Source organism: Mustela putorius, unplaced genomic scaffold (genome assembly GCF_011764305.1).
Source record: "Mustela putorius furo isolate JIRA1106 unplaced genomic scaffold, ASM1176430v1.1 tig00003858_pilon_pilon_pilon, whole genome shotgun sequence".
Lineage (NCBI taxonomy): Eukaryota > Metazoa > Chordata > Mammalia > Carnivora > Mustelidae > Mustela > Mustela putorius.
Genome location: NW_025422010.1, coordinates 31,927,202 through 31,939,863, shown reverse-complemented (window position 1 = coordinate 31,939,863; position 12,662 = coordinate 31,927,202). Strand labels below are relative to the sequence as shown.

General features: G+C 53.5%; 1 protein-coding gene across 48 annotated transcripts in view; it reads left to right on the top strand.

Moving 5' to 3' along the window:
- The window catches only part of CELF4 (CUGBP Elav-like family member 4), a 286,479-nt gene that overhangs the window by 70,693 nt on the left and 203,124 nt on the right, over positions 1-12,662 (top strand). For 47 of the 48 annotated variants that reach the window (XM_045065568.1, XM_045065556.1, XM_045065567.1 and 44 more), the window contains exon 2: positions 5,657-5,739. In XM_045065568.1, the coding sequence (XP_044921503.1) occupies positions 5,657-5,739 (83 nt within the window). Of the gene's footprint in view, positions 1-5,419; positions 5,542-5,656; positions 5,740-12,662 lie in introns of those variants that run through there. The other variant, XM_045065557.1, reaches the window with a different exon arrangement.

Here is a 12,662-nt window from a genome sequence, read left to right as displayed (position 1 = left end):
CTGCTTGGAGTTGGGCAGGAAATTGTACTTCCTTCGCTTCACAATGACAAGGGCCTTTTATCCCCTGCACACGGGGGCTTTGTAAATTACTGCCATCTCTCGCAATTAATTCTGCAGGGCTGTGTTTTACCCCCACGTGGGAGAGGGCACCCACCCACCTTCTCGGGAACCAGTGGTGCCCCCTGGCCCAGCTGGAGGGGAGTGTCTGCCGGCCCCCTGCACCTCAGCACAGCGCCACCCTCCCAGCTCGGCCTGCCTCCCCAAGGCTCCTGGGCTCCTGCTCAACCACTCCTGGCAACACCTTTCTACCCCCTCCCCCTCCTTTTCTGCCCGAGGCCTTCCCAATCTCTCAGCAGGCTAGGTGGCTCCCCTTCCCCCACCCCCATGGCTCTCTAGGTCTCCCAGCCCTCAGGTGCCTGAGCCAGAAGCTCAGTCCTCCATTTCGAAGCCCTTAGCCTTCACACAGTGGATAGTCTCTTCAGAGACACAAGCCAAGGAACAGATGGGAAGGACAAGTAAATACGAAGGATGAGTGGGAAGAGGTTAACCGTCAGCATGAGGACCAGTGAGCGCAGGTCTAGGCCAGTGTTCAGGGCACATGGTAGAAGTGAGAGCCTCAGAAGAGAGGCAGGAGGGTGGGGGCTGCCTCGTGCAGGGAACCCCGGGCTACAGCTGCTGCCGGTAGCATTGTCATGGCACTTGTCTCAACGTGTGACATCTCTTTGCACCCATTCCCACACCCTCATGATTTCCAAAGTCCATCCCTGCTCTGCTGGGCTGCAGTTCTGTTCTGCTCAGGTCCATGATTCCAGAGGGATGGGAGACTTGTGGGAGGGGCTGGTGCTGGGGGACCCCCCCTCCAGGACGATGGGACAGGAAAAACAGGAGCCAGAGCTGTGAGATCCTAGCCCCACGGAGAGTCATTTCTGCACTCCCCACCTCAGATCCCGCCTCAGCATCGCTTGCTGGGTGACGGGAATCTAACTCAGTTCCTGGAAGCTTTGAGACCAGGACACAGGCGGACCCTCACGTGATAATTTCCCTCACGAAGAATTTGCCAGGAAGCTGATGTCCAGTGATCTTTGACTGTCCCCTCATAAGGGACTATGAGTCTGGCTCACCCACTCGCACCACCTCCCCTGTCATCCTATCTTCTTTGGCGTAGCTTTTTTTTTTTTCTTTAAAATTAATTGTGCAAGTGATACATGAGTCTAACTGGGATACATGGTGTCTAACTGCATTGATCAAACCGAAAAAAGTTAATGTTATGGGTGATACGCCCCACCTTCTCACAGACTCCCTGTTTCCAGCTTGGTGAGATACCTTCTAGACTTTGTGCCATGGTGTAAATACAGATTCAGGTGCACATGGAACTAATGGACTGTGTCGTCACTGCGTGTATGCGGTGTATTCTGTTTCACAACTCTGCTTTTCGCCGCTGACTGTGGCTTCCCACGCTCGTACATCGAGGACCATTTCAGCATTTTAACGGCTATAGAGTATTCCACGGTTGAAACATAAAACCGTCTCTGCGCTGAGAAACCTCTTGGTGCCTTTCAATTGTTCTGCTTTTCCAAAAGGCCACAGTGGACTCCTCTTCTTTCTGTGAGCACAGGGGAAGAGTCCACTTGTAGGGCTAGGCCGGGGAGGGTATGCTGGGCCACCAGCCCCTTCCTCAGGGAAAGGGGCTCCCTTCTCAGACCTCCCCAAGGTGCAGAGCCTGGCCTAGCCTCCTCTCCCGGGCCCTGCTGGCTCAGTAGCAGCTGCTCTGGGGGACAATCCCATTTCCTGAATAGACTGTGAATTCCTAAGCGGCCTCACAGCTGCATCTCTGGTCTGGGGACAGGTCAGCTCAGCATGTCCCAGAGGGCGGAGCAGGGCAGCGTTGGTGAGCCCTGAGCTGAGGGTCCCTTCCACATCCTTGCAGCTGGAAGCCTCCTCCCCAACTGCACAACTCCCTTGAGGAGTGGCAGTGAACACCAGGAAGTTAAGACTAGCGTTTCCCAGCGGGCTTCTGTGTGCCCCAAGCCCCCGCCCTACATATGAGAGGCCAGCAAGTGCAAGCAAGTGAGGCCTGGCCACCCTGAGTCCCACCTGAGTCTCCACCTCAGGCCCACCCTGCTGGGCAAGACCCTGCCTCCCAGCCAGGCTGCTGGTCCCCCAGGGCTCTACCCTCCACGAGGGAGCAAATACAGTCCCTTTGCGCACAATGTGGTCAGCAGTTAATAGCTGTTTAGCTATATCTGCCTTTTTTTTTTTTTTTTAAGAACCCTAGTGAGATGTATTGAGTTGAGCCGTGGCACCGGACTGGCACTTAAGCAGGGCCCAGGGATCTCCCCCAGCCAGCACCTCTGTAAGGCTGGTCTGCCTGGCAGACGGGCAGAGGGACTCCTGCTGATCTCATGCCCACGAGAGCGAGTTTCTGTTTAGGCCATGCTCTGCAGAGGTTGTTGACTACCCGCTGACTAGTAGGTCTCCCCACCAACCTCTGAGGGGGATGGCTCTCCCCTTTTATAGATGAGGGCACCGCCCCCCGCCCCCCGCATTGGTCCCGCACAAGTTGCCAGGCAGGATTGCGGGCTCTTGACCAATATGTATTGAGATCCCACCTCCCGGGATCTCCTGTTGGGGGCATGGAGAACCAAGCTGGAAAGGGACAGAAGCAAGTCCCTGACCTCCCTCGGAGGGCGGGGCAACTGCCAATCAAGGAACCAACGGGTAAGGTTAACAGCTCAGTGGGGTGCCAAACGGAAGAGAAAACAGGACAGGGGTCGGAGAGGAAGTGTGTGCTGGGGGAGGTCAGAAGGGGCATCACGAGATCACATTCAAGCGGAAACCTGGGGGCAGCGAAGGAGCCAGGCCGCAGAGAGCGGGGCGAATCAGGGCAGAAGTCCGAAGGCACAGTGTGTCTAGCAGAGCTGAGAAAATAGGAAGGAGGCAAGAGGGTAGGAGGCAAGAGGAGAACCGAAGGAGGTGAGGTCAAGGGGAGGAGATGTCAGGGACCGTCACATGGGGCCTGGGGGTTCCCTCAAAGATTCTGGTTCACAGCGGCTGTGAGGTCTCAGAAACACTGGCAGAAATTCCTGGAAGCTGGAAAAAAGTGACAGATTCTTTCTCTTTCCTGGGACCGTTATCCGTCATCCAGGGCCACAACAGGGGGGCCATTTTCTCCCCTTCTTCCTCCTACTCCCCCTTCCTGGCCTTCCTCTAACCTCCTCCTACTTCTCCTTTCTTCTCCCCGTTCCCTCCTCCTCCTGCCACCTTCTTCTTCTTCCCATTCCTCCTTCTCCTCCCTCTCCACACCTGCCCCTGACCTTGTCCCTAGCTGGCTTGCCTGCCTGCAGCAAGACAGTGGCTGCCTCCCAGGTGCAGGCAGACACAGGCAGAGGACAAGGCCAGGAAAGGGGCGGGAGGAAAGAGGCCCCCAGAGAGGCAGGCAGCGGCACGAGGGAGGATGTCATGGGGGCCTCTGACCGCTATTCATTTCAGTCCCCTGGTGTCTCCATCAATAACCGTCTGCCAGGTCTAGGACCGGGAGGGAGGAGTGAGGAGGGGGGAGAAGGCAGGGTGATCTGGGGTCTGGATGGGGAGGGATGGGATGGAGTGGGGGGGAGACTTCCTGGCACTCACAGGTCCCCCCTGCCTGGGGCAAGAGTTGGAGGTGGGGAAGGCGCAGAGCCCACAGGTTGCTGAGAGTTTCTGCCTCCGCGGTATCTCTCCCTGCTTCCTTCCTCCTTTCTGTCCCCTTCGATCATACATTCCCTTCCATAGGGGATCATACATTCCCTCTCCTAAGGGGAAGGGAGGCAGACCAATTCTTTGCTTTTTTTTTTTTTAAGATTTTATTGATTTTATTTGACGGAGAGAGACACAGAAAGAGAGAGAACACAAGCAGGGGGAGTGGGAGAGGGAGAAGCAGGCTTCCTGCCAAGTAGGGAGCCCAATGTGTGGCTCGATCCCAGGACTCTGGGATCATGACCTGAGCTGAAGGCAGATGCTTAAGGACTGAGCCACCCAGGCACCCCAGGACCAATGTCTATACTGGAAGAGAAGGAAGGGTTGTGTCCCCCACTCCCCCCCACCCCGCCCCAGCAGTAGGTGGTGGAGGAGAAAAGATCTGCAGAGGATGCTGGGAGCACTCTGTTCCCCGGAGAGCAAGAAGCCAGAGAAAGCCTGGTCACGAGAGTTGGTGTAGGCTCCACCAGCCTACAGACCTCACCGGAAGAGGGCCTAGGCCACAGAGCCTGGCACACAGCGGGCACCTGGGAAGTAGTTAACAAATGGCCAGAGAATGGGTGGCTTGGGATGGACGTGAGGTTGTTTTGGGATGGACCAGAGCGGTCAGGAAGGGCTGCTCAGAATCAGGGGAACTTGATCGGATTCTTGAAAGAAGGGTGGGATTGAAGATGGGAGCATGGGCCAAGAAGGCAGAGCAGGTGAGAAGATCGTGAGAACAAAGGAAGAGGGGCAGTGGAGGGGAAGAAGCCTGGGAAACAAGGGAGGTGGACCGGCTGCAGGGTGCTTCCGAAAGCTTGAGGTGACGGTCCCCAGGAGACTAAAACCTTCTGTTGGCCAAAGGTGGCTTTTTGACTTCCCCTACGGCCTAGGTCTTACAGGCCTCAGAAGCCATACTCGGCCATGTCTACAGGCAGAGGAAGAGGCCCCTGACACCCGGCTGTTTGCGGGAACTGCCAGAAAGACTCTCCTACTAGCAACCATGCTCTTTGCTTGGTCACCATGCCTGAAGGGCCAGCAGAAAGAGTCACCCTGTGAGTTAGGTACATTGTTCTGTAAAATACAGATTCCCTGGTGAGGCACGGTCAGTCACTTAAGGGGAAAACTATACTGGAGTGACCGCAGAGCCCAGTGGGTCAGCCCTCTCAATGCACACACGAGGAGACTAAGGCTGCACAGGGGACGGAATTTGCCAGGGTCGCCCAGGGAATTAGAGGCAGAGCAAGAGTGGGCCTCAGCTCCTGTTGAGCGTTGGTGGGCTGGATATGCCCAAGAAGCCCTCTAACTGGAGGGGTGTGAAGATGTCACTGCACATGGGGTGGCAGGGGATACATGGACAGCCCCACTCACTTTATTAGTACAGACAGGCCTAGGGTCCTCCCTACAGATGGAGACTTTATTTGGTAGGGGCAGGTCTCGAGGGTCCTTCCATCATCCCTGATGGAGCAGCCAGCAGCACTCCGGAAGGGGCCAGAACGAGTTCATGGCGCAATGTGACTGGAAGTGGGGGGGTGAGGGCTGGGAGCTGTCCCTTCCAGGAGGTACTGGGTGTGGAGCTAAGACAAAACAGCGGGGGAGGGGGGTGAAGAAGGGAGAGAAGAAGGGAGGGAGAGGCCGAGGCACAGGGCACAGGGACCAGGAAGGGACCCGCGGGGAGAGGGGGCGGGGGCGTGGGGGGGGGAGATGCAGGGTGGGGAGACTTCGGCGAGTGAGCAAAACAGAAAAGCAACGCGAGGGACAAAAAGCAGACAGACAGGAAAACGGAGAGGCAAGAAAGCTCTAGTGGAGTGCACAGGAGAGAGAGAGGTGGGGAGAGGGACCCAGAGCGGGGAGGGGCCGAGACTGGAGGGCGGGCGAGAGGGCGCGTCGGCGGCCCGGGGGCGCCCCACTGACCCTTCTCGGCGCTTGCTTCCCTCCCTAGGCTGCGCTTTCCTCACCTACTGCGAGCGTGAGTCAGCGCTGAAGGCCCAGAGCGCGCTGCACGAGCAGAAGACTCTGCCCGGGGTAAGTGGCGCCCGCCGAGGCGCGAGCGACCGATGCGCCGACAGGGGGCGACTTCAGGAGGCCGGGCTGCGTCGCGGCCGGCGGGGGGGATCGCGGGCCCCGGGCGCGCGCCTGCCTCCGCTCCGGAGCTGGCGCGCCGCCCCCGGCGCCCCCAGAAGCCTGGAAGCGCAGGGCCGGGACGAGGGAGCGTGGGCGCGGGTCTCCGAGCTTGCCCCGCGGCTTCCTCAGCCCGCCGTCCAGGCCCGACGGAATCCTGGGCGGGGGGCGAACGCGGCCGTGGCCGCGGAGCTGGGGCGCGGCTCCTCCCCTGGCCCTCCCGACGCCTCCGATCTGGTCCCTGCTCCGCGCACTTCCCGCGCGGGCAGCCGGGGCGGGGACGCAGAGTGCCCTGGGTCCCCGGAGCCCGGAGCAGGCTCCGCCGGCCCCACGGGGCCCCCAGTGGCGGGGCCGCCCGAGCGCCAGCGGATCGACTTCGGACACGGACTGTTCCTGGGGCGGGGGTGGGGGCCGGGGCGGGAGGGGGCGCCTCCTCGCCCAGGCTCGGCGCCGCAAGTGAGATCACCGCGGTTTATTTAAGGAGCCAGCCCTCGTCTTTGATAAACTATCGCGCCTCAGCCCTGGTTTATAGCTTCTGTGCGGGGGAGAAGAGAATTATTTATGGCCCCCCTAACTGGGTGTGATATCAGCCATGGCTATTATCGCGGCTAGTTCATCACCATAAAATAAGAAGTGTTCCTCGGGTCAAGGGTCTGCGCGGTCTCTCCTGTGGGTTCAGAGAGATGGGGGGGGGGGGTAGATATACGGCTCACCGAGTATCTAAAGATAAATGGAAAGATGTGACTGTTGGTGGGCATTATTTAAAGAATTTGCAAATATACCGTGGTTAAGCTTATACAATGGACACTGCAGGGGAGCACGTGTATTCTGTGTGTGTGCTTACCGGTGTTTACACATGCATGTTTACATTCTTACCGAGCAAACCCGTATGTAAACACACGTTTCCATTTCTGCCCCACAGCGGGAAAGGTTAACCAGGTAGACAGAAAATGCAACCCTGGGTCGGGGCAGCTTTCCTTTGCATCACAGATCCTTCTTTACCCATTGAGGGGAGGGGAGGGCCTTCCTTCCATTAAGACAGCCTTTGTATTGTATTTTGGTACTTGTGATTGCAAAGCACGGGGCTGAGTCATCTTAATAACATACCCGCGGATGCAAATGTATGGAAATCGTGCACCGCACAGGTTTTTGTGTGGAGCCCAGCTCTGGCACGGTGGCCATTCCCCAGTTGGTTTTTTAGTGGCGCGGCTACACGCACATATATTATAGTAATTACTTTCTGGGTGCCCTCTGTAAGATGGCAGAAATATGCTCCACATCGCCCCATGTTATGTGTGAAGCATAAAGCCATATTGTAAGATAATCAAAGCCTTCTGAGAAAGGTTTGTGCTGATTAATAAAGTGTTTATAGTACTTTGTTTTGGGGGAGATTGTGATAGATATTTTAGAACCACCCAAATGGAAGAAAATACCGTATTGTTTTGGGAGGCCCTTCATCAGCCTGAGAGAGATTGCCGGGGAGTTTTGTGATGGCTAAAAGCTGGGAATTAGATGGAGAAAGAGAAAGAGAAGGTGGGAGGGAGACACTCAGGATTTTGAAGGGGGAGAGAAAGGGGACTGGGAGAATTTCATTAGCAAGTGTGGATTGTTCAGGATCTAACATTAACTTGTGGTTGTTTATTTTACATATAATAGAAGAGCTAAATGATGGAGTGTATTAGTTCTTTAATAATTTATAGAAATACTTTGATGTTGCAGTAATTACATTAAAGGTCACATATCAAAGGTAATTTGGTTGAGCAGCTGTGATGGTTTCTCAGAAGCAATCAATACCACTGTCCGTGGTGCTGATTTCACCAAGGGGCCTGCCAGATTAAAGCAGGCTTATTACCAGGCAGAAAGGCCCAGGGGAAATCAGGAGCACATTGGAGCGACGCGCCAGCCCCCCTTCCGCCGATAATTAACACTGTTCCCCATAATCTGCGCTAATCCTTCATACTGGGAGATCCAGTGGCATTTTTCTGAAATCACAAAGACAAGTTGGGCAAGTTTGGGAGAAAGGACAAAAAGAAACGTGAATGTATGTTGGGAGATGGGAGGGGTGAGGAGAAGCCAATGGTGGGGCTAAAACATAGCCTGGAGTCCCCGTGCAGTGCCTGGAATGCTTGTTCTTTCTTCAAAGGCCTCACAGGGAGACTCGTGGCCTCAAAGACCTCATCACAATTCTCAGGGAAGGCACAGCCTTGGGGGGTGGGTGGGCAGGGAACAGGGTGGAGGGACATAGAGAAAAGACAAGATTGAAGCTCAAACTTCCCAGGGCCTATGGTCTCCACCCACATTCACATGGAAACAAATGAAAAACAAAATGACCAAATAAAATTATGCTTTAAAGTGGATTCCAGAAAGCAGAACTGGTGTTATTATTGTGGTTCTCTCCTTTGAGATCAGAGAAAGTATGATGCTAGCAAATGCAGGGACAGGACCAAGCAAAATGCTGTCACCCTAACCAAATGAGGAGTATTTCCATCAGCTGAGACTGTGCTCTTGGCCACCTGTTTGGTTGCGGGGGCGCAGAGAGAGACCTCTTCTTGTTTGGCTTGACCACATTAGGTGCCCCAGTGAGCACACTCTGTGTCAGACTAAGAAGAAAGCAATTGAAAAAAGCACCTAGAAAACTGGTAACCTCAGCAATTTAGGCACTTTTCCAGACTTCAAAATCCATTAAAATCAGTCCATTAAAACCAACCCTCCACTTTTTCACTGAAAAGAAAAAGAGGGGAGAAAATAGTGCAGGCAACCCATCCTGTTTCCCAGCAAGTTCCAGGGCTTGCCTGTCGGCAGCAAGGAGAACAGTACCATTGTACACACACACACACACACACACATACATCACCATCACCGAAAACAACAACAAAACAACAGAGGTAAAACTAGAGATGCCCCCTCAATATGGGCCTTCATTTAGGGACTGAGAAGGAAACTGACATTTCTCTTGGGGTGAGTGGAAGCTCAGAAACCATTCCACAATGGCTATTCTTGCAAGTCAGAGGTCATTGTCCCTGGGAACCACCCTAACCAAAGTTCCTGGGATGGCTGATGGAAATATTCCTGGACCAGTGTCACAAATGGATTATTATTTTTGAGTTCAGCATGACTTGGTTAAAATGAGATTATTAAACCACAAAAGCTCATCAGGGTCCTTTTGAAGAAGTATCTTCTGCCAGGATCTAGGCAGAGTGATTCCACTCTTCTAAACTCTCCATCTCTATGTCTTCCTCACACTCTTGATTGCTCTTTCCCGGCCCCCTACCCCTCTTCAGCCCACCCTCTTTCATATCCAACATTTGTTACCCTACTTGTAGGGTACAGCCAACATGGGACAGTTTCTCAATCCATCAACATGCATTTCCTGAGTGTGTCCTCGGCACTGTGCTAGGCATCCTGGCAAATACATGTTTAGAAAAACTCATCCCTATCCCTCTCGGAGGTTTCCATCAAGTTAGAGGCAGAAGCCACACACATGCACAAAAATATCAACACTACAAGGCAGCAGGCTATTATAAAATGGGTAATGTGGACAGTTGCTCGATAATAACAACTAAAACTTATTAATTTAAGCATTACTATCTGATGGACAGGAAGCAAGCATGTTACCTCCTTTACCTCATTTTATCTTCACAACTACCCTAAGAGGAAATTATCAGGATTACCCTACACACGTGTAGAAACCCAGGCTTAGATTAAGCAATTTGTCCAAAGTCACATAATTAAGAAATGGCCAAGCCAGGACCAGCACCAGGACACCCACCTATCTTTTTTAGCACTACCAGTTGCTTTTGGGGGGATCCAGATGACTGTGGGGTATAGGAATAGCTCAAGGTTTTGTCCAGGATATGAGTAGGCTGGGAATAGGGAGTCAGGAAAAGGACAGGTGTTTGAGATGAGCGCACTGGTCTGAGAATCAGCCTTGAACACAAGGCATGAATGACAAGTCAGGAGCTGTGAGCTGGGCCAGAGGGGTCCACTCAGAGAGTTCCCTGGGGCCTGAGTATGCATAGGAGACCTCTTGGAAGAATTCTGTTCCTTAAAATAGGCCCCTGCTCCTTAGTCTCAGCCCCTGTGCCTTTGGGACTTTGCAGGCAATTGTCTTCCAGGAAGACCCCATCTGTTTCCAAAGTTAGAAACATAGGGCCTCTGGGGAGAGACTGGATAAGGAAAACCAGGCAACATGGCCAGTAGTGGCCAGCACTTTGCTCCTCTGACAGCAGAAAGGGCTCTTCGCCAGGGCTGCTAAGGGGGAAAAGCTAGGTTCGATTAGCAGGAGGCTTGTGGAAACAGCAAGAGGAAGGAGCGGACAGGGAAGAGAAGAAGAGAGTGAGCTGGCAAGGGGAGGAGGGCGTGGGGAGAGTGGGAGCTGTATCTGCTTGGTAAACATTAAAGTTCCAATTCACTAGTTAAAGATTGGCTTTTGTGCTCTCACTCTGGCAACCCAAGAATACAAAGCAAACCAACACACTGCTCTCTGTCTGTCTCCCACCCCCAGCCTTGGGTTCAGCCCACTAGACATGTAACATCACTGCCATCACACCTCCAGACGCAGGTCCCCGCAACTCAGGACCAGTCATTCCTAGGGAAATTCAGTGTTACCTTCTTTGAATATACCAGGAAAGATGTTAAAATGGAAAATTAAAAAACAAAACAACCTTAATTGGATTTCTAGCTGCACCCCCCCCCCCACCCCTGGCTCCCGCAGGCTCTGGATGCCTCCTCTGTTTGCCTGAGTCCCGTCTTGTCTTCCATTCTTTCTCTTTCTCCCTTTTCTCTATGCCTGTTTCTTCCACCTTTCTCTCCCTCCTGGTCATTTTTCTCTTCCTCTTTTCCCCCTTTTGTTTTCTACCCTGTCTTCATTTATCATTCTCACTTGCCTCTTCTGGCTCTCCCCTCTCCGCCTCCCTCCCTCTGGCTCTCCCTCTTTCTCCCTCTGTGCACCCTGTCTCCACCTTGACACCCTCCAAGACTCTAGCGGGACCTGCTCCAGCTTTCCTGGGGCTTCCTGATGAGCCCCATCTCCCTCCTGACAACCGTGCTATGGAAGGATCCATCCAATTTTATGTACAACTGTAAAGATGAATGATAAGTAGAAAGGATGCAGGCAAGAACAAGATGAATAAATTATAAAGGGCAAATGATGACAAGCCAGGGGTCCCCAGAGACAGTGATATGATAACAGAAACTAAAGACGAATTTATGATGGATGTAGTTAGCATGTACGGAGGCTGTTAATTCTTCAGGGTAGTTTTACAACTTCTGGTGATTGGCGCAATCAAAGAGTTTCATTTTAGAGATATGGTGTATTTCCATTTGTCTGTCCTCTGGGCCCGGGGTTGGCGCCTGTCTCTGTGCAGTGAGCCTGGGTCGTGTCGGCACGTGCATCTTCTCCCCTAGCCCCTGCCACCTTTGTGCGTCTCTGCTTTCCTTTCCGCGCTGGGGTCACAAGCCAGATCCCTGCCCACCTCCAGCTCCCCAGTCCTGCTGTCCTTCTTCCTCCTGAGTGTCTTAGCTTGGGGATTGTTGAAACCAAGTACCACACTGGGGAGCTTACATAACAGAAATTTGTTGTTTTACAGTTCTGGGGCTAGAAGTCCAAGATCAAGTTGTTGGCAAGGTTGATTCCTACTGAGGGCTATGAGGGAGAGTCTGTTCCAGGCCTCTCTCCTCATTTCTGGGAGCCTTAGGTGTTCTGGCTTGTAGATAATGTTCTTCTGTGGCGTCCCATCACCTTCCCTGTATGTGTGTCTGTGTCCAAGCTTCCCCTCTGATAAGGGCACACCAGTCACATGTCCTCATCTTAAACTCGATTACTTCTGCAAAGACCCTATTTCAAATAAGGTCACATTCATGAGTACTGGGTGGCAGTTAGGACTTCGACATCTTTTGGGGGGAACATGATTCAACCTAAAACCCAGAGAAATGGACAAACGAATGGCTCTTCCATGGCAGGAAGGAAATATCTCCAAAAGTGGGAACCCATGATCTGAGAGGAAGGAGTTGCAGGTTTCCTTGAAGCAGAGCGGGGACCAGAAACCAGGCATCCGCAGCCCACCCACGTGTGGGGTTTCTCCAGCTCCTCCCTCTGCAGGATCCCCATCGTGCCAGGAAGCAGATCTGGCAGCCTCTCAGACCGCACCACGGATAGGAGGGCTGGGGCTGAGAGTCCATCAAGCAGAAGGGAACACCAGAGTTCCCAGAGGGAAGTCAGAAATGCCTGAAATCCAGACAGCAAGCACGAGATAGGCACCCTCTGTTCCTGCCTCTCCTCCCCCACCCCAGGCCTTGGCCCCAGTCCACCTCCCTCGCTTCTATGCAGACTCTTCACTCCCCTGCGCACAGAGACATCTCAGAGTCCTCCCACCCAGGCCTTTGCCTCCCCTGCACTGCCCACACTGGCCTAGGTGGGAACATGTCCCCATGTTTTTGGCAAGTGACTCTTGACTCCAGTTTGGAGTCATTACCATTACCATTTGCCATGTCCCCACAAAGATGGGCAACCCGAGGTGTTGCTGGCAGAAAGCACTGCGGCTCCTCATTCTTCAATTATTCGTGAAAATTCTTGTTGTAAAGAGAAAAGGGCTGAAATTCAGGGGATGTGGTCTGTCAGCATCCCCATTTATTATGGTTCAAATATGTTTTGATCAAAGGCATTGGCAGTGTTCTCAACTAGACCACCAGGGGGCACCAGGCAAGTGGCTTCCTCCCCTGTGGCTGAGGCGGCACAAAGCAAGGGAGCCTGGTGCGCCCAACTCTTGTGTTCAGCGAAGAGGCCACATGATGCCAAATGCTCCGCGCCACCCACTTATCGCACTTGT